Source organism: Eutrigla gurnardus (assembly GCF_963514095.1).
Source record: "Eutrigla gurnardus genome assembly, chromosome: 20".
In the NCBI taxonomy this organism is placed as follows: Eukaryota; Metazoa; Chordata; class Actinopteri; order Perciformes; family Triglidae; genus Eutrigla; species Eutrigla gurnardus.
Window position 1 is genome coordinate 2,684,264 of NC_139931.1, and position 18,973 is coordinate 2,703,236.

Below are 18,973 nucleotides of genomic sequence, written 5' to 3' on the forward strand. Positions count from 1 at the left end.
TAAAATAAAATAAATTTGGTTTGGTATAACAAAACACGCTATGAACCATATTAACATAACTATTCCACTAACACCAGAATCATCTATTTTAGGAGATCTACATAATATTAATAAGGTTCCATCAAAAGGATAAGAAAGTGTTCCTCTCTTTATGCATGATCACAAAAAAGGTGATCATGAATTATTGGATATGTTCCAAAACTCCATCGGAGAGGGAGTGGATCACCGAGGCGATGGAGGTAGTGAATTTGAAGGAAAGTAGCTTTTGGTTTAGAAAATAATGACGTGGGTTATGTTGAAATTTGGGCTCCAATGGAGAATTATTTGATGTCGTTGTGATGTACACATTTTTGACCTCTCGATAATTTTTATTTATTTGCTTATGAAGTTTGTTGTTACGTTGCGTACCCACCAAACGCGATGAACGCGATTTAATCGCGCGACAAATGAAATCGCGTCGCGCTAGACGCTCCAGTTTTGACGCCGGTCCAATATGCCAAAAAACGCCTCATCGCGGCATCGCGTCATCGCGTCGCGCGACGAGCCCGCCCAAACAACAACATTTCTTCCGCCATTTCATTCTCTCGTCGATCATGGCTGAGATAACCACCATCGCTGCACTGCATCTACTCTGGAGAAGTTCCCAGCTTCGTCTGCGGGCTAGGCGCCGACGTCGGTTCTGGGTGCATGCTACCCTACGGAGGCGGCGTGAGCTCGGCGAGTTCCACCGTCTCCTGCAGGAGCTGCGCCTGGACGACGGCCGGTTCCAGCGGTACTTCAGGCTGACTGTTGCCCAGTTTGAAGACCTGCTAACCAGGGTTGGTGCCAGGATCTCCCGCCTGGATACCAACTATCGGCGCTCCATTCCAGCTGCGGAGCGCCTTTCCATCTGTCTCCGGTGGGAACACCAGGACGTCCGTACGTCAGCACGTCGGTGACGATCTCAACGCTGATAGGCTGTCGCGGCGCGTCTTCACGCGAATTCGCCGCAAAAGTTCAATTATTTCAACTCGAGCGATGGCGCGATGAAGCGATGGCGCGATGAAGCGATTTTTCGCGTCCATCGCGCCGCGCTATCGCGTCCATCGCGTCGCCCGGCGCGATGAAGCGTCTAATCGCGTCTTTGCATTGACTTTACATGTAATCTTGTCGCGCGATGAAGTTTCATCGCGTTTGGTGGGTACGCCCTGTTATAGTGCCTGATGCCATTTAAAGGGGGGGGGGGGGGGGTTTGAAGGGACTGGAAGTGTGCTATTTGTCTTGTCTATTTGTGTTTTGTTTTTGATGTTTTGTTTTTGATTGTTTTCTTTCCTTATATTATTATTATTTGGAATAAAAAAAAAAAAAAATATATATATATATATATATATGTATTTTTTTAAATCGATGAATCGATTGTCAGTCCTACCGATTCAACTAAATCGATCTGCTAAAATAAATAAATAGAATGAATCGTTTTGGCTTCACCAATAATCGATATATTCAAATAACTGAGCAATGTTTAATTACATTTTTGTATTCAGCATAAAATATTATGCAGGACTACATTTTTATAGAATAAATATGTTATTTTTCACCTTTCAGAAGAATACAGATAGTCTCACTCACATTATTGCATGTTTATTTAATGGATATAGAATTTTGGTTACAAGTTACTAAATCGAATCGTGGTTTACAGAATCGAATCGAATCATTACAAAAGAAAAATAATCGTCCTTGAATCGAATCGCCAACTACTGTATCGTTAATAGAATCGAAGTGAAGCCCAAGATTCACACCCCTAGTTTGCAAAGACGTCCTCACCGTCAGGGCGTTGAACTGGCTCTTAAAAACTGCGGGATGCTTCAAAAAAGCTCCAGGAGAGGAAGCTCCCCCGTAACCTTTAAAACGCTGAGAACATTTGGGCTTGTTGGTTTATGTTCCTTCTTCGAATGAAAGTGACAAGTTAAAGCTCACCGGTGGATTGATTGGCAGACGGTTTATAGAGCTTAAGCTTCATTCAGAGCCGAGGTGTGTTCTCAGCTTGGAGGAAGTCACCAGCGCTACAAAAACAAGCTGCAAAGTGAGATGACTAATTCAACCAGAATCTAGTGCATCCAAGTGCCCTTGAACAAGACACTGAACTCCAAATGGCCCCAGTGGATGTCAATCAGAGACTGCAACTCAACGGCTAACTGACTGGACGTGAAGCTGCATGTCAGACATCTTAAAAGCATCGGGCCATTTACAGCGATTTCCACTAAGTGTATTTGTCAGAAGAAAGCCAAACAACGATATATCACTGTCAACTGTCAACAATATCTTCCTAAATATTTCTTAATGCCAGTCGGTGCAGCCTTCCAGTGGGTAAATTCAGTTTTTGTCAGACTAAACATAATATGCTGCTTTAGTACAATCAGGTTGAACAGGATACAGACATCGTACGGCGTCGGTCCTGCAGAGCGAGCCTCGAACTGAAGCTCGAAGCGACTCTTAAAATTTAAATGCAATGCGAGTCGTGGGTTTGAATCTGCAAAACATGGAGGGCATGACCTGCAGGTATGAGGGGACCTATGTCAGCTATAAGTACTTGCATACCTCAGGGCTCCAGAGTGCGACCATTTTGGCTGCAAATGCGACCAAAAATCAGTGAGGTGCAATCAAAAATTTTCCTTGGGTGATCCAACATTAAGCAGGTCTGTTTATGCGTGTGACAAAAGGCTTTTCCCCCAAAGCATACAGCGACAAAGAAAACCACGGTCTGAGCCAATCAGAGGCCGAGTAGGAGCGGGCCTTCGTCTCCGATTGGCTCAGACCCCGGTTTCTTCTTCGATTAATGTTTGTGGGAAACAGAACTGTGGCAGTGTAGAAGCCTTATACCTTTAAATACGATCCTGTCGCCGGCGACAGAAGTGGACGTTACCGTAACTCCTCAACCATTCATGCGCTCCAATTCCAATGGCTCCTGACAGCAGAGAGTCAGCGCTTTTCATTGATATACATGACATTACAGTAATGACGTGGCTTTCGGAGGGGGGAAGAGCAGAAGTGTGCAAAGTTGGGCTCTGTCTTCAGCATTCAACATTTATCTTTTCTTTTTTTCTCCTCATCTTTATTCCTGTTTATAGTCATTGACCGAATGTGTTGAGAAATTAACAGTGTATATGGAAACTATAAAGAAAATGTATATTAGGTGTATTATTGCGGTGCCAAAAGGCGCAGCGAAAAAATTTGGGTGCACCTACATTTTGTGCTGGTGCACCTAAAGGAAAAAGTTAGGTGCACCAGTGCGACCAATGTAAAAAGTTAGTCTGCAGCCTGCAGCCCTTCACCTGCACACATGCATGCAGAGACATAGGCGCCCGCCAGTCATCCCACCGTTCAGGGAGAAGTAGGCCACTGGCTGCAGGCCTGACGCCGAACATGTGACAGCAGATCACTTCTCATCAATCAAATCCACAGCTTCTCATTCCTCACATCAGAACTCTCCACTGCCAGCTCAGCAGATTAACTGTTTATGTAGAGCCAGAGTGCATGAGATCACAGTCCTCATAACTCAACGGGGAACAAAGAGTTTATTGTCTTTACAGATGTCAGAACGAGGCTAAAGGCATCGGAGTGAGGCAAGAAAGAGCTTTTTTAACGTCCCTGTAAACATTCTCTGGATGTTCAAACGGAGTATTCGCAGAATGTTCTGGGGTGGTTACGTGAACGTTTCGCAGACATGTATTCCTGCATGAAATAAAAAAAAATTTGTATTTAATTTTAGAGTTTTAGTTTGTAGAACGTTCTAGAAAGGTTCCTATATAACGTGGTCGTCCTGACGTTGGTTTCTCAGGTTTCTCCAACGTTCTGGGAAGTATCTCAAATTGGCTCCACATTGATGCTCCTTTTTAGGAGCCATCTGCAGCATAAGTACTGAAAATACTTTCAGGGTTTTACTTGTGAGGGAGTATCTTTAGAATGTGGTATATTTACCCGAGTACTTGGCTGCCCATCTCTACATGTATAATACCATTTAGAGATGGTATTTATGACACAACTACACCTGCCACACACAAAGCCTGAGGATCACACAGTTAACACCAACATGACCAAGACTTCAATCATGCAGCGCAGCAAACGTTGGCATGACAACACAACAACAAAATCTCAGCCCAGGGCGTTTTCCCACAGCGCTCACCTGAGGTGGGTAGGTGAGGAGGGATGCTGCGAGGCGAGTTGAGGGCTCTGTGCCAGGAGGCTTGTGGGTCCACGCCGCTGCCGCTTTGTGTGGGGAGGGAAATCTGCAGCGCCAGCAGGAACAGGATGTGCTGTTCAAGGAGAAAGAGTGTTTTATCGAGGGGGGGTGGGGGGTGGGGGGGGCCTCAGGACTTGTACTCTCAGGTTAAAGTAGCAACAGTGGTGGAGAGGAAAGTGCTTAAGTTAGTTTACTTGATTTATACGCCACAGCTTTAGTTTATTCTGATTATTAATATAAAATAGAACACATTAATGCATCGATCATTGGAATACAACAACATCAGAAATAGTATTCAGCATTATGAGTACTTTGACTTTTGGTACCTTATGTATATACTGTATTTTGGAGGGTTTTTACTTGTTATAGATTATTTCTACACTGTTACTATCTTGAATGCACAAGTCTTGGGGCTCGCTGGTCTTGGTTGTATTGATTGTTTGGAATGGTATGGAAAGTTGCCTTGGAGGTTTGGATGACTCTAAAACAGACGGCTGTAACAGTTGCAGTAAAAACATGACGGAACCAGTTCTGTCATGTTTCTATGATGTGTGAAAACACAGAAACTGAGAACATAATACATGAAGAACCTCCTGAGGAAACAATGAGAGGTTCAGTATTTCCCTCAAGCAGAAAAACATTTTTTTTAAACTTAAAGGTAAAAAGTAAATCAAACTCACAGACAAGGGCAGTACTTCATGTTCTGGGTTACATTCCAGCTCTGAGGGGTGTGGACCATCAGCCCCACCCCCTCCTCACCTGCAGCTCAGCCCACCTGAGCAGCTTTAAAAGAAGCAAACTCATCAGTCTCTCCATCACTCCCTCCACCGGAGAAGACAACACACCTCCTCTCTAAACTCTCCATCATCATGACCACTTACTCACGCAGATCCATGATGGGCGGCCTCGGCGGAGGATCCCTCCGCATGTCCGCCTACAGCATGGCAGGAGGAGCAGGAGGTGGTGGAGTGAGGATCTCCCAGGCCAACAGGAGCTTCGCAGCCGGTGGTGGGGGCGGCAGCGGCTTCGGTGCTGGCTACAGCTTCGGTGGTGGAGCAGGTAGTGGTGCAGGCTTCGGTGGTGGAGCAGGTGGTGGTGCAGGCTTCGGTGGTGGTGCAGGCTTCGGTGGTGGTGCAGGCTTCGGGGGCGGGGCAGGCGACAGCACCATCGGCAACGAGAAGTTTGCAATGCAGAACCTGAACGACCGCCTGGCCACCTACCTGGACAAGGTGGCGGCGCTGGAGAAGGCCAACGCCGAGCTGGAGCTGAAGATCAGAGAGTTTGTGGAGAGCAGGGTCGGGCCCAGCACCAGGGACTACAGCCCCTACTACGTCACCATCGCAGAGTTGCAGGGCCAGGTGAGGAAGAACGACAGCATGGGAAACGGTGTTTGTGGTCATCTTGTATCCACATGGTTACACCTTTTTAAACTCTCACCACTAAAGAAAAAATATAGAGAACACAGTTAACCTTTAGAAGACAAAATCCCTTTGTTGTTGCGTCTTATCTACTGTGGGGAAAACAAAATATGGTTCTCAAGATGACAAGAAAATAAACTTGTGATCTTATCAGTCTCAACTTCTGTAAATTAAAAAAAGAACACCATATATATTACACACATCTGGATTTCAATAAATTCCTCATGTTATAAAATAAAGTGATGAACACACAAATTAGAGGATACAATGATTGGAAGGATGAGCTTGTGTAACCAGAGGTGATGAGAAGTGAATCAGGGCTCTGTATAAAAACAGGTAGACCAGAACCTGGAAGTGGTCCAGGTGAAGCCGCCACGCCTCACACTCACTGCTGCACTTGGATGTTTGTCTACATGACAGATTACTTTACAGTTTCTAATATTCCAACATTGGGTTATTTTATCAGATTTGTTGTAGATAGCTTGCTGTTTTTTTAAGTCTTTGTTTATTATCATTTTTCGTATTTTACTTTAATATGTTCGGTTTGATAATCTGTAATTCTTAATTTCCTTCCCCTGTGGGATGATAAAGCTGGTGGGCGTGTCAGTCATCATGCAGCAGAAGCAGCACTGACAGAATGTTTGTTTTCAGATCCAGGACGCCATCAAGGTCAAAGGTATGGTCGTGCTGAGCATCGACAACGCCAAACTGGCTCAGGACGACTTCAGGGTCAAGTCAGTAACGCTTCCTTTTCCTTCCTTTGTCTTCTTTACCACGACAACATCTGGGAGATTAAAAAAAACACACAATTACCTACAATCACACAACAACAATGCAAGGAGAAAAATCATAATTTTGACTCCTTTTTCATCTGTGGTGAGGATTAATAAACTGCAGCACACTATGATCATTATGGCAAGCAGCATCGCTCCCCCTGCTGGCTGCTGGAGAGAATGCAGCAGATTCACTGTCACCAAACCTACAGGAAAATTACAGCATACAGGTGAAACATTTAAAGTATGCAATCGGGGGTTAAAGTTCACAGTTTTCTGAATACACAGATAAACAGTTCTAATAATTAAATTATATAATTCTAATATTCATACACAAAACTTAACTGAGTTCAACCAACTCTTTAGACTAAGTTTTAACTATGTTTTTCTCTCTCTTCCTCATTGTTTTACTTTTATACTAAACTTTCACATAAAATTCTGTTATAACATTGTTGTTAAGTTATGTGTGTGCAACTGTAACATAATAATTTGTGTGCAAGTGGTCATTTAGAGAGCTACAGAGGGCCTGTAAAGGTTTATAGAGGATCATGCTGGACTTCTTTAATCATTTGTGCAGGTTTGAGAACGAGCTGTCGATGCGTCAGTCGGTGGAGGCCGACATCGCCGGGCTCAAGATGCTGCTGGGAGAGCTGGGCGTCGCCAAGACGGACCTGAGCATGCAGATCGAGAGTCTGAACGAGGAGCTGGCGACCATGAAGATAAACCACGAGGAGGTACCAGGATTTAGTTATGTTATCAGAGTTCATTTCAAACGAGAGCTCTCTGCTGTGTGAAGGCTGACTTCCTCCATCCTCCTGCAGGACCTGATGGCCATGCGAACTCAGATGAGCGGCCAGGTGAACGTGGAGGTGGATGCCGCTCCTCAGGCTGACCTGACCAAGGTCCTGGAGGAGACGAGAGAACACTACGAGGCCATCGCCGCCAAGACCAACAGAGAGCTGGAGAACTGGTTCCAGGGCAAGGTGGGCAGGAAGACTCTGTTGTACATAGACATCAACTCGTGTTTTATTTGATGCATTTTGAGGACGTCTTCCTGCTCTGCTCCTCTCAGATGGAGTCGCTCAACAAGGAGGTGGCGACCGTAGAGGTGACGATGAAATCAACAACGTTGCAGGTGAAGGATGTGAAGACTCAACTTCAGGGTCTGGAGATCGAGCTCCAATCACAGCTCAGCATGGTGAGTACAGCGTCATTACTGATGCTGCAGTTGTTATATGGGACTCCCAGCTGTCCTCATACAGACTCCCAGCTGTCCTCTGTCCACTAACCTGTCCATCTCCCTGTAGAAAGCGTCTCTTGAAGCCCAACTGGCCGAGATCCAGGGACGCTACGCCGCACAGATGAATGGATACCAGATGCAGGTGAGCAGATCAGACTGAGCTGATTTTGAAATCCGTTTGCTACGTTTCAGCCTCGGCCCCTTACGCAACGTCTCTCTTTGTGCACCTGTTCAGGTGAGCTGTATGGAGGAGCAGCTGGTCCAGCTGAGGGCTGACCTGGAGAGACAGGGACAGGAGTACCAGATGCTGCTGGACATCAAGACCAGACTGGAGATGGAGATCGCCGAGTACAGGAGGCTGATGGACGGGGAGGGCAGCAGGTAAGAGGAGATCAGCGATCCAGCCTCACCTGGACGACGAAACCAAAAAACTAAAACTAAAATCAAACATATAGAAATTCAAATAGATAATTTTGTCCCAATCCACTGTCTACAACCAACTACAGGCTTCTTATGTAATCCAGTGTTGGGAAATTCTCCATGAAAACACAAAGATCTTGAATATTAATGCCCCACTTTGTGTTGACATGAACTTAGTAGTTTAGTAACTTGATTACATTAGTTTACTCTACTTTAGTACTTGAGGAATATATTTTAACTTTTAATTCTGTCTCTCTCTCCCCCTCTCAGATCTTCGTCCTCTACCACCACACTCATCACCAAGGTCATCGAGGAGACCATCTGAGACCAATCGCACATCTGTCTAACCTGGGGTGGTGGGGGTGGGGGGGTTGTTTGGCTTCCGTCTGCTTCACGGAATAAAACTCAACTATAAAACTCAACTAAATGTGTTGGAATGTTTCTGCAGACTCATAAACTTGAAGGTTAATTTTTTTTACTGTTAGCATTTAACAAATGTATTGTGCCAGCGTGTTCTAGCATAGCATGTTAGCATTAATCTCCAAACACACAGGCCCAAATATGTTAAAGCGTAACTAAACCCCCAAACGGTTGTATTTGGGTTTTCAGTTGTGTTGTGTTGTAAAGTATTTAAAGTCTACATATTGTGTTATAGACATATATAGCGCCTACCCTCTACCTCTATAAAACCAACACGTCTCTGCAGACTGTGGCGTGTTGAGGCCTTCGCACACCGAGTCTGATGCGTTTTTTTAATACATATCCGTTGCGAAAATGCATGAAACAAAACTAAACCTCCAGCAGTGATTTTGTGATCGTCTCACTTAGAGAGAGAGAGAGAGAGAGAGAGAGAGAGAGGGGGAAAAAAAGAACTGGAGATCGGTGGTCTTCTTTCTGATGTGCGTCCCAGTAGTGCTGCAAACTGGACCACCGACATCCTGAAGTCCACCTCCTGGACACGATCAGGATAGATGTGCAGCTCCTGAACCAATCTAAACTCTGATCGTTACCGGGACGGCACATCAGAAAGAAGATCTCCAAGATCCACCAGACCCTGGTGACCAGAACAGTGTCTGCAGTCCCCTAAATCCCAGCGATCGCTGCCACAATCTCTGCATCGTTAGTCTTTAGACACAAATTAAAATGATGCACACAAGCAGCTGCTAATCCTTGTTGCACTGTTAAAAATACAGAATTACACACCACCATGACTGAATCGTCCTCTTCTCCGCCATGTTGGAATCAGGGTTCCTACACCTTTTCAAAAGTCCAAATTCAAGCACTTTTCAAGCATTTCAAGGTGCATTTCCATGCTTTTCCAGCACCTTCCAGCTATGGTAAACTACATATTTGTATCAATCCAATCCTCAGTATTCAGTCTACTTATTATGTCACTTGTTCATCACATTAAATGAGATGTTATTGTCCTCTAAACAACCAACATGTTTGGAGACAGCTTTTTACAGAAGGACCACAAATGAAAGGAAAACTAATTCCACTAACAGATCCACAGAAATATAATCACCAACTATTTTCATCATCTGTTCATCATCAAAAGTCATTTTTCATAAAGAAATGTCAGAAAATGCTGTTTTCAGTCCCTCAAATATAGATATTTTCTCTGTGATGTCATCAAATAGAACAGAGATTTCAAGCACTTTCAAAACTTGAAAACACCACCACTATAGCGGCTGATGAGCTCACCTCAAATTCAAGCGTTTTCAAGGATTTCCAGCACCCGTAACAACTCTGCAACTCGTATTTACCGCAATTCCACGTGAAGGCAGCATCAGCTCCATAAACTTCATAGTCCAGTTCCGATGTCTCCCACATCCGTTCAAAAGAGAGGCAGCGTGATCTCCACACTCCCATCGCTCTGGCAGCGAGGTGACGTCAGTCCAACATGGCGCAGCAGATCCACGAACGGTAACGTTCGCGGGCTTGGCCACCATCTTCGCATGGAGTCTCCTCGTGCACACACGGTCCAGAATAATATCCTTTCTAAATACTTACCTTAGGAAAAACGACCTGTTCTACAAGCGTATAAGAAATAAATCATGTCGTCGACATAAACCAACGTGTTTTACTAAAGTGTCCGTCTCAATGTCCCGCGACAACAACATGGTCCAAAATGGCGTCGAACTCACACCGCGGTCTTCTACGTAATGAACCTCAACTTCTTCCACTGACAATATTACAGTATTTGTTAACAACGCGTCCTCACTCGTGTCCTTAAAAAATACTAACTGCTAAACAGTTCGTACTTGTGGCTTTTCCCCACCATTTTTGTCGTTGGCACTTAGCGTTGTTAGCATTCACAAAGTTACAATGAAATAACTAAACACAAAGCAAAAACCGTTGTGGTTCCGTTAGATACGGACTCCGTGGATCACCCACCAGGTTTTATTCACCATGAGTTCCATCACTGTGGCGCAAATATCCGTTAGCTCGGCTCCTCCACTCAGCTACCCGCTCGCTGCTAGCTCCGTTCACGAATGCTGCGTCACCTGCTGGTTGCTAGCAGGTTAGCTCCGTTCATCGGCGGCACGTCACTGAGGCAGCGAGTCTCTTAAAGGGACAGCCTCGTTATTTTAGAGGCACATTAAATTAAAGTCAACGTTTTCAACTGGTTCTTATAAAGCTAATGTAAGATGTTTTAACTAAAATACCTATTTTTGCATTTGATTGAATTATTTGTGCTTGTCCCGAGGTGAATTTTAATTTGTTTTGGCATATGTTAGCATTCTTAAAACACAGCTATGGTTGCATCTGAAAACAAAAAATACATGAAATGCTTACTTTTCTTTAATTTTAGGTGTGAATTTTTCAAACCTTAATTTAAGATTTTTACAAAAGTTTAACATATCGAGACAACATAAGAACAAAATTAAGACTATTTAGAAGTGATGCCTTTTCATTAGAGAGAAAATAGACTGAACAAAACACATTCAACCATTTCAAACAAGTGAAAACATTGTGACCAGTGTGTTGTAATATAAGATGTGACGTAACGGATACAGAGGTTGTCGGTTCAACTCCCAGCTCGACACAAACCAATAAACACATGAAGAAACCAGAACGGAGCCCGACGTGTCATTAGTTTCTTTAATAAGTCTTTTTCCAGTAAAAGTTGCTGCATCACATTTGTATTTTTTGCTGCTGTTTAAAAAAAAGTTTTATTAAATTTTATTAGGAATGACATAATCAATAAAGATTTGTACACAGTGAGCGATCTGGACTGGGGGGGACGGGGGTTTTGTTGGGACTCCTTTGTGCTGATGGGTTTGGTCCTTGGAGCCCAACGAGGCTGAAAACGGAGTTTAAAACTGGAATGATTTGAATTCTGCTACAAAAAAACAAAAGGAATGTCAGATTATCATCACTGCAGTGTGTCCTGATCAATCAACACTGATCAATCATAAAAAAATATCAAAATGATATCATTAGGTTTTCAACAACACAGTAACAGAGTGTAGGCCTGCGAGTTCCCACAGCGGTGAGTCAAACACTGGGAAACTCATACAAGTACTCAACAGTACTCAGCTTAATGTACTTGTACTGCTGTCAACTCGTACGGAGACTCGGAACCAGAACCCTGTTTGTTACATCAGCTTCAATAGTCCGATGAAGAGCAGTCTCTTTAATAGTCTGAGGAAGAGGAGGAGTCTCTTTAATAGTCTGAGGAAGAGGAGGAGTCTCTTTAATAGTCTGATGAGGAGGAGACGTTCCCATAAAGCATCTCGTCTTCAGACAACGATGTGTAATCAACGTACTTTTGTTGGGTACGTGTGTGATGAAGGTCGGCTACGTCATTTCTGACGTAAAACGATGACATTTTAACATAAACCTTTACATTTGAGAACATTCACAAATTAATTTTCCACTTTGATTTCAGAGAATATGATTTTTCTTTAACATAGATTTATCTAAGAGATTGTCCAAGTGTTTCACTTGTAAACTTAACTTAAATTTTAAAATGTATGTTTTTATCATTAATTTACTGCTTGAATTTCAGAGAATATTTTATAATATAACCACAGATGTACTCCTCAGAGAATAACATCTTTCTCCTCATGATTTTGAGGTTGTTTTAATCTACTTTAATGTAGAAAATAGTTGTTTATTAGCTCCTCCCACGGCTCTGTGATAAGTAAGTTACTCGTTCTTTAGTAGAAATCTGAGGGATCCAGGATCTCCCTGGATCGGATCACCAGCTCTCTCTGGGTCACCATGACGACGAGGCAGAACTCTCCTCTGGATTTGATCCAGATACGAGACATTTGTTGGCTGATTTAAAGTTGCATTGTTTTAGTGATTTCCGTGTTCTTAACACACGAAACCACATCACTCTCGGCAACACCTGAGTTCTAGTCTTGATTGTTATCAGTAAACAGGGTCCTGGTTCAGGAGCTGCTGGTCTGGGTTCAGTAAAAAACTAAATGAAGCTCTGAAACTTGGCCACTGAAGTATTTGTGCTTGTGTATCAGTAAGTACTGGAACCTGGTCCTCACTAGAGCTCAGACCTGTTCAAAAGATGATCTACAAGCTCCTCATGATCACACCCAGAGACACACTACATGAACACACACACACATACACACACGCAAGCACACACACGGACACTTGCATAAGAGCAAATCAGTCAGAGTCCACCCTAACCCACAAATATAATGCAAAAGAGCACAAAAGGTATGAAAATGTAAGAAAAGGAACAAAACTTTAGATATAGTATTTATAAAAAAGAGGAATAATACTTTGTTTTTCCGAGAGGTTAAAGGGTCTGGAGTTCGTTTAGCTGCTGTCACCACCCACACTGCTGCTGCTGCTATCGCCGCAGCTCGGCGTGGCGCCGCCACTCGGCGTGGCGCCGCCGCTCGGCGTGGCGCCGCCGCTCGGCGTGGCGCCGCCGCTCGGCGTGGCGCCGCCGCTCGGCGTGTCGCAGCCGCTCGGCGTGTCGCCGCCGCTCGCTGTGTCGCCGCCGCTCACCGTGTCGCCGCCACTCTCCGTGCCGCCGCCACTCGCCGCCGTGTCGCCCCGCTCCCGTTTGTGGATCTGCTCGTGTGCTTTGAGGTGACCCGACTGGCTGAAAGTCTTGCCACAGTGGGGGCAGGCGTAGGGCCGCTCCCCCGTGTGGATCTGCTGGTGGGCCTTCAGGTGTCCGAGGCGGCCGAAGCTCTTGCCGCACTGCGTGCAGCCAAACGGCCGCTCACCAGAGTGGATCTTCTCGTGGGTTTTTAACACGCCAGAGTTGCTGAAAGTCTTGCCGCACTGTGAGCAGGTGAAGGGCTTCTCGCCGGTGTGGATCTGGACGTGGTTGCGGTAGCTGGACTCCTTAGTGAAGCTCTTGCCACAGTGCTGGCAGCAGTACGGCCTCTCGCCCGTGTGGCTCAGGTGATGAGCCTTCAGCTCCTTGGATTGGCCGAAGCTCTTGCCGCAGGTGACGCAGATGAAGGGCCGCTCGCCGGTATGCAGCCGCTGGTGCGAGCGCAGGTCGTCGGCCTTGGTGAAGCCTTTGGGACAGTGGGCGCACACGTAGGGCTTCTGGCCCGTGTGGATCAGCTGGTGGCGTTTGAGGTTCCCTGCCTGGCCGAAGCTCTTGCCGCACTGCGAGCAGGTGTAGGGTCGCTCGCCGGTGTGGATTCGCTGGTGCGTTTTCAGGTTTCCCAGCGTGCTGAAGTTCTTGCCGCACTGCGTGCAGGAGAAGGGTTTCTCCCCCTGCATGTTACGGGGTTTCCTCAGCACCAGGCTCTGGGTTTTGGTCAGACTCCCGGCCCCCCCCGGGCCGGCCAGCCCCTCTGCCTTGCCTGCAGCGCCGGCTGGCTGAAGCTCGTACAGCGCCCCCCCTCCGAACTCGGGGTCCAGCTTGCCCATGCCGTCCATCAGCAGGGCGTCGGGCCGCAGCTTGTTGAGCTCGGTGCGGAGCTCCGCCATGTGGATGGACTCCAGGCCGTTGTGCTGCATGTGGGTGGACATGGTGTTGGACTCGGGGTACTCACACTTCAGGGAGCTCAGCTCGGTGGCATAGTAACACTGCAGGTCCACGTGGTGGTCCGACTTAATGTACTCCAGCGTGTCCGTCACCTGCAACACACACAGATACATATCCATATACCACTGATTCCTTCAATCGCTGCTAGTTGCTTCTAATTTTGGTGAAAAACACTATGAACCCACATGAATAAGATTCAGCTGGTGTGTGTGAGGTCTGAACAGTTTGGGTCCTGGTCCAGGATTTACTGGGTCCCTACACCTTTTCCAAAGTCAAATTCAAGCACTTTTCAAACCTTGAAAACACCACACTGAAATTCAAGGGTTTTCAAGGACTTCCAGCACCCGTACAAACCCTGGATCTATCTAGCAGAGCCAACTAGCAGCATGGAGTCGACACATGAAGTTAGAAGATGAAAGCAGGACAGGAACCACTCTGAGCTGGTCCTGGATCAGCAGAACTCCATTCAGAAAACCAGGAAAACAACAAGGCGGCTCTAATCAGAGACCAGATGTTCTGATAAAGTGTGACTCAGCATGTTTTCTGAATCTATCCGAGCGTCTCCTGTAATCCACCAGCACATGATCCACCAGAGACCACGTGTTAGCGATTTACGGTCGTCGCTCTGTCGCCATGGAAACAGAACGTCATCACAGCCGTTTCAACAAAGATCAGAAGTACGGACTTCGTTTCCTCTAGATTCATGCACCATCATTAATATGATCTTCTGTTTGTCAGACAGGCAGACAGGCAGGCAGAGAAAGAGACAGGCAGACAGACAGACAAACAGGCAGGCAGGCAGGCAAGCAGGTGAGGTTCAGCTGTTTTTATCTGAGCGACCAGAGAACATTCAGTTAAAGCAGATTCTCGGTGTTCAAAGTGTTCAAAGTCTACAGGAAGTGATGTCATGTAGCCCCGGTGCATTTCCTGTGGAGTGAGCGCTGCATCAGCCTTTTCTATTGATGACTGCTTGTCAGCAAACATCCTGGAGCGGCTTTAAAAGTGACACATTTCCTGTTTGACTCAGATCTGAGAGATGCTGATGTGGATCTAGAAAAGGGACTCGTCATAAATACCTGGGAGATGTAGTCAAACACAGAGCTGGGCTCGTAGTGCGACTTGTAGTCCAGCTCTGTTACGTCGCCGTGGTGGAAGTGGTCCAGGTTGTGGTCACCGTGGTGACCGTGATGCTCCGACTTGATGTAGTCGAGGCCGCTGATCTCCATCTTGATCTGGTCCTGGCCCAGCTCGGCAGTGGACAGCGGCTGGATCTCCGACAGGTCCACCGTCCGGATGGGATCCAGGTCTCCGTCCTCCGGCTCGCTCTTCACGCACGGCAGCATCACCAGCGGCTCAGCAATGTCCGCCGCCAGCGAGCTGAGCGTGGGGCAGCCGTGCCCTCTGCTGCAGTCCGCCTGCAGAGAGGTGTCCAGAGGTGGGGAAGGGGAGCCGCACTCGGGGGGCAGGCCGAGACCCAAACACTCTGCCTCCAAGTCCGTCATGGTGAGGGGGCGGAGCTAGACCTCCTCACCTCACCTGAGGTATCGCTGGCGTTCTGAAGTCCTGCTTCCTGCCTCCCACCGCTGTAGAACTCTAGCTGTAGCGACGTGGGAGGGGCTGGGAGGTAGGGGGTGTGTCCCTGAGGGCGTCTCCGCCGGGAATCCAATAACTGCTCGCTGCTGATGTCACCACCCACAGCTGACTGGGACCGGCCTGCAGAGAGACGCAGCAGCATTAAACACACTTTTACTTTCTGGCCTGGTGTCGGTGATGATGTAAAACTCATCAGTTATCACATTGTTGAAGGAATCATCTGCAGAAACACACGTCTATTCTACTTCACTCTGATGTCTCGCTGACCGCTCCGTGGAACGGTGGAGCTTCAGGGCTCTGCATGACATCTGCAGACAGCTGCTGATGACTGCAGCTCACTTTGGCTGCTGGATCCTGAATGTAGCCCAGTGACAGTACATGAAGTACTCTGAGCTGGTCCTGGATCAGCAGAACTCAGAAAACCAGGAAAACAACAACGCGGCTCTAATCACAGACCAGATGTTCTGATAAAGTGTGACTCCAGTGTATCTTTTGTGAATCTGTGTCTCCTGTAATCCACCAACACATATGGATCCACCAGAGACCACGTGTTGGAGCCTTGTTTTACTGGGTTTCTCTGGAACCACCACTTCACCTCAACCAGAGCTTTCTACACTTATTGTGTGGTCTTCCTGCTTTCAGCAGCTTTCCCTCATCAACTTCTCACAGAACTTCACCTGGATGCATTATCATTTAGTGGGTTTGTCTCCCTGCTGCAGTACCACTCTCCACCTGAACTGGTACTGGTGGGCCGGAGGGGCGCTGTTTTACAGAAATGTCTTATTATTAAACTGCTGTATGATGTGAAACCTGGTTGTAAATATGAACTATCAACGAAATCACATAAACTCAAGTATAGAGACATCACATTACTGTATAACATTGTAAATGATTGTATTTATTATTAGAATTTAACATATGTAGTTCATCTAATTCAATAATTGTAAGTTCCATGTTATAACATTACAATGTTTTAGATCGGTGTTGTGTCAGTATCTTCATGGAGATATTTAGGCATGTTATTGTATGATGTCACAATAACAATGTCGTGACATCACTGTGAAGTAGTTAAAAACACCTACAGCAGTAACATTAACCCAGAAACGTCTCACTCACACACACATATACACACATACACACACACACCACAGTAAAACATTGATACTTTTACTTTAACTGATGATACTTATATACACTGTAGCTCGGTGAGGTTTTTGAACGCAGTACTTACATGTAGCGCAGTATATGAATACTTCACACACACACGGTAAAGTTTGCAGGCTGCTATCAGCTCGTAGCCGTTAGCGTCTAACTACGGGTCGATGAACCGGCGACCGGTACCGGCGGCAGGACCTGGTGCCGTGATTTACCTGTCTGTCGCTCCAAACACGCAGGTAGCCCTCTAACCTCGCCACGCAGCCCCGCACCGAGCTGCGGGAACGAATCTGGCGGTGATTTCTCCTCGGAGGATGTCTCCCCCCGTTAACGGCTCACTCTCCGGTGGATCACCGGGAACCCGCGGCCTCGGCGTCGCCGCCTCCGGGGGTGAACACTCCGCATGACCAGAGGAGGGGACGTTCACTGAAACGCGCTCTGCGTTCATACAAAGACGGGCAAGGTGCCATGTCGAGCTAAGTTGGCTCGCCGCGCTAGCGAGTGGCCATCTTGTTTATCACACTAGCCGCGCGCTAAGCTAACTAGCGGGGGAGCTAGCTGCTGTTAGCACCGGGGGAAGAAAGTGAGAGTGAAGCGGGGATGAGAGGCGGGCAGAGATGGGGGAGCAGCTCCGGGAGCCTCCCCTCCTCCTCCATCGCTGCCCGGTGCTTTTCTCCCCGGGGGGCTGTCCGAGCGCCGCGGGGAAGCGGCTGACAAGCTCCGACACAAAAGGGAAAAAAACAACTGGGTCAAATGGTGAAATCCGTGCGGCGGAGCGGATCTGTCAGAGCGGCGCGGACACTTAAGAGAAGCCGGAAACCCGAGCGGAGCGTCGCTCGAGAGAAGCAGCACACCGGAGCCGAGCGGCCGGTGAAGAACGGCGGGGTGAGCGGTACGTTACCTGCGGGCGGTCCGCTTCATGGCAGGCTGTCCGCCTCGGTCACTTGTAGCTAACTCCGCCGGACCCGCCACGTCCACCTCGGCAGAACAACCCGCCGCCTCGCCTCCTCTCCTCCCCTCGATCACTGACTAATTCCGCTCCCTCCTTCCTTTCCTCCCTCCTTCCTTCCTTCCTTTCTCGCGTCTCTACCCCCCTTCGGCGCTATTCCCTCCCTCCCTTCCTTCCTTCTTTCCTTCCTCCCTTCCTTCCTTCCTTCCTTCCTGCCCACTGGTCGCTCGTGCGCAGGTAACTACGGCAACGGTAGTATAGTAGGTGGGTATAGTGTTCCGCGTGGCTTGGCAGTGCACGAGCGGGTACGCGCGCTACATTGCTACAGCATCACCACCTCGCGCTCGTGTTTTGTGCGTGTTTTTTTTTATTTATTTTGCTCCACGCGCGCCGGCCTATGACGATGAATGAATAAATGAGCGAGCAGCACGCGCCCCGCTGATCCGGGTCACCGCGGTCAAGTGGCGAGTCACTGACGTCAGTCCAGAGCAATCAGCGTGGTCATTTGAAACCCAATTACGTCATATTCACAGTTATAAAGGTGTTAATTGGTAGATTTATTGACACACACAGACTATTAATTATACAAATGTAATTAATGCACTACATATGGCACTTTGGTCAGTGTGAACTGTTTATATATACATTTCACTTACTAACTATTATATACCTATTATGGTACATAATAGTTAGCTATTATGTACCATAATAGTTAGCTATTATGGTACATATATAGATAGGTACATAAAGTAGTAACTATTATGTACCTTATTGCAAGAATGCAATCAAATAAATAACATTACTTTCTAGTTGAATGCTTCGTGTTTGTTGTTAACATACATATATTTAACATACTCCTATTGTACATTTTTATTTGATATATACGATTCTTGTTGGTTTCTCTGTTCTCTTACTGTTTATTACGCTCCTAAATACCAAAACCAGTTCCTCAGACCTGATTCACATTCTGTGTTTTAAATTTAAATGAAGGGGCCTGTACATCCGCGGATTTTGGAACCTAGAACTAGAAAAGACAGAACTGTTCTCAGAGGTCACGTGACAGGTCTGGTACAGAAGAACATGGTGGTGGTTGTTAGTTGTCATGGTGACGACACACACACACCAGTGGGCGGTAAAGTGATGTCACAGCTCACCAGGAAGAGAGGACCAGCTCTGGATAACTAGCTAGTTAGCTAGGTATCTAGCTAGTTGGGAGC

The 18,973-nt window shown here is 46.7% G+C and overlaps 2 protein-coding genes across 3 annotated transcripts; one reads left to right on the forward strand and one right to left on the reverse strand.

The window, feature by feature from the left end:
* Positions 1-5,100: 5,100 nt before the first annotated feature.
* LOC311031543 (keratin, type I cytoskeletal 13-like) lies at positions 5,101-8,055 on the forward strand. Its single transcript, XM_084037876.1, has 8 exons — positions 5,101-5,278; positions 5,309-5,577; positions 6,289-6,371; positions 6,988-7,144; positions 7,232-7,393; positions 7,483-7,608; positions 7,718-7,792; positions 7,886-8,055. The coding sequence occupies exons 1-8, from the start codon at positions 5,113-5,115 to the stop codon at positions 8,033-8,035; spliced, it is 1,188 nt and encodes a 395-aa protein (XP_083894002.1). The 5' UTR covers positions 5,101-5,112; the 3' UTR covers positions 8,036-8,055.
* A 3,106-nt stretch (positions 8,056-11,161) lies between these two features.
* LOC311031509 (uncharacterized protein) lies at positions 11,162-17,887 on the reverse strand. Of its 2 annotated transcripts, none has more exons than XM_084037830.1 (3): positions 17,709-17,887; positions 15,136-15,772; positions 11,162-14,151 (listed from the first exon to the last, which is right to left on the reverse strand). In XM_084037830.1, the coding sequence occupies exons 2-3, from the start codon at positions 15,559-15,561 to the stop codon at positions 12,862-12,864; spliced, it is 1,716 nt and encodes a 571-aa protein (XP_083893956.1). In that variant the 5' UTR covers positions 15,562-15,772; positions 17,709-17,887; the 3' UTR covers positions 11,162-12,861. The 2 variants fall into 2 exon arrangements, with proteins under 2 accessions (XP_083893956.1, XP_083893957.1); XM_084037831.1 differs by lacking the exon at positions 17,709-17,887 and adding an exon at positions 17,023-17,676.
* Between the last annotated feature and the right edge of the window lie 1,086 nt (positions 17,888-18,973).

What these genes read in the sequence shown, in the direction of transcription:
- LOC311031543 (XM_084037876.1), top strand. Translation starts at nt 5,113, where the DNA reads ATGATGGGCGGCCTCGGCGGAGGATCCCTCCGCATGTCCGCCTACAGC. An exon ending in CAGCTTCGGTGGTGGAGCAG is followed by an intron (nt 5,279 to 5,308) that starts GTAGTGGTGCAG and finishes GTGGTGGAGCAG; the next exon opens with GTGGTGGTGCAGGCTTCGGT. An exon ending in CAGGACGACTTCAGGGTCAA is followed by an intron (nt 6,372 to 6,987) that starts GTCAGTAACGCT and finishes TCATTTGTGCAG; the next exon opens with GTTTGAGAACGAGCTGTCGA.
- LOC311031509 (XM_084037830.1), bottom strand. Translation starts at nt 15,561, where the DNA reads ATGACGGACTTGGAGGCAGAGTGTTTGGGTCTCGGCCTGCCCCCCGAG. An exon ending in TGTTTGACTACATCTCCCAG is followed by an intron (nt 14,152 to 15,135) that starts GTATTTATGACG and finishes TGTGTGTTGCAG; the next exon opens with GTGACGGACACGCTGGAGTA.